This window comes from Myotis lucifugus, unplaced genomic scaffold (genome assembly GCF_000147115.1).
Source record: "Myotis lucifugus unplaced genomic scaffold, Myoluc2.0 scaffold_90, whole genome shotgun sequence".
In the NCBI taxonomy this organism is placed as follows: Eukaryota; Metazoa; Chordata; class Mammalia; order Chiroptera; family Vespertilionidae; genus Myotis; species Myotis lucifugus.
The window spans coordinates 1979333-1980497 of NW_005871138.1; the positions used below are offsets into that span (position 1 = coordinate 1979333).

Below are 1165 nucleotides of genomic sequence, written 5' to 3' on the forward strand. Positions count from 1 at the left end.
GAACCCCGATGATATGGATCTTCCCAGGCCTGGCTCCTTCTCATCGCCCAGGTCTCAGCTCAGATGTCACCTCCTCAGAGAGGCCCTCCTGGACTGCCCCCACTAACGCATGCCCCTCCACCCCAGCCCCCGGTTACTCATTGGCACATCTGTCACTATAACCCTGTCACTGTCTTGGTGTTTTGTTTACTTGCTCATCTGCTCCTACCCCCAGGTCCTGCAGAAATGCTGGGGAAAGACTCAGGCCAGGGCAACCTGGTGGCAGCATTTCCCCCGTTGTGTGACGTTGAGTCACATAACCTCTCTGTGCTTTCACTTCCTGTTCTGGAAAACCGGCTCGCGCCACACACACTTCCTGTGGCTGTATAAGAATTCAACAAGCGGACCCACGGAAACAGAGCGGCTCCTGCACAGCACGGCACTCGCGGAATAAGCTGTTATGTTTTAATGCCTGTCCCGCGTGAATGACAAATGGCAGTCTCTCGCCCGTCCTCCCTAACCTTCTCTCCATTGAGCACAGCACCATTTGACTTTCCCGGTTTTTGCTGACGTATTACCTGTCTGCTCCCTAGACGGTCAGTCCCACAGGGCAGGGACCGACCAGTTTGGCGCCGCTGTGTCCCGATGCCCAGCGGAGCCTGGCGCACAGCAAGTGCTCGGTACGCACGTGGGGCTCCTCACGCGTTCTCCCGTGTCTCCCACGCCCCCCAGGATTACCTGACAGACCTCATCACCAACGACAGCGTGAGCTTCTTCCGCACGTCCAAGAAGATGTACCCGCACAGGCCCGTCCTGATGGTCATCAGCCACGCAGCCCCCCACGGCCCCGAGGACTCGGCCCCCCAGTACTCAGGCCTCTTCCCCAACGCGTCCCAGCACATGTGAGCAGCACCTGCCGCGGGGCCCTGGCGGGAAGGGAGGTGGGAGGGCCGCCGTCACTGACGGCAGTGACAGACGGGGCTCACGGGCCCGGACACCGCTCTCTGCGGGGAAAGGGGGACTCGCATCCAAAGAGGCAGGTTGTCAACTTGGGCCCCACATCCTCCCACGGGCGGGTCTGTGGCTAGACCTGCACTTCAGGAGGACGGGTTTCCTTTGTAATCCTGTCCGTTTCACAACTTCCTCTTGGGAAGGGTCCATGGCGTCATCGGACTCCAGTATCCCC

General features: G+C 60.1%; 1 protein-coding gene across 2 annotated transcripts in view; it reads left to right on the top strand.

Annotated features, from left to right (window-relative positions):
- The window catches only part of SULF2 (sulfatase 2), a 94948-nt gene that overhangs the window by 71068 nt on the left and 22715 nt on the right, over nucleotides 1-1165 (top strand). For both annotated transcript variants that reach the window (XM_014458051.2, XM_023756168.1), the window contains one exon: nucleotides 712-881. In XM_014458051.2, the coding sequence (XP_014313537.1) occupies nucleotides 712-881 (170 nt within the window). The remainder of the gene's footprint in view (nucleotides 1-711; nucleotides 882-1165) is intronic.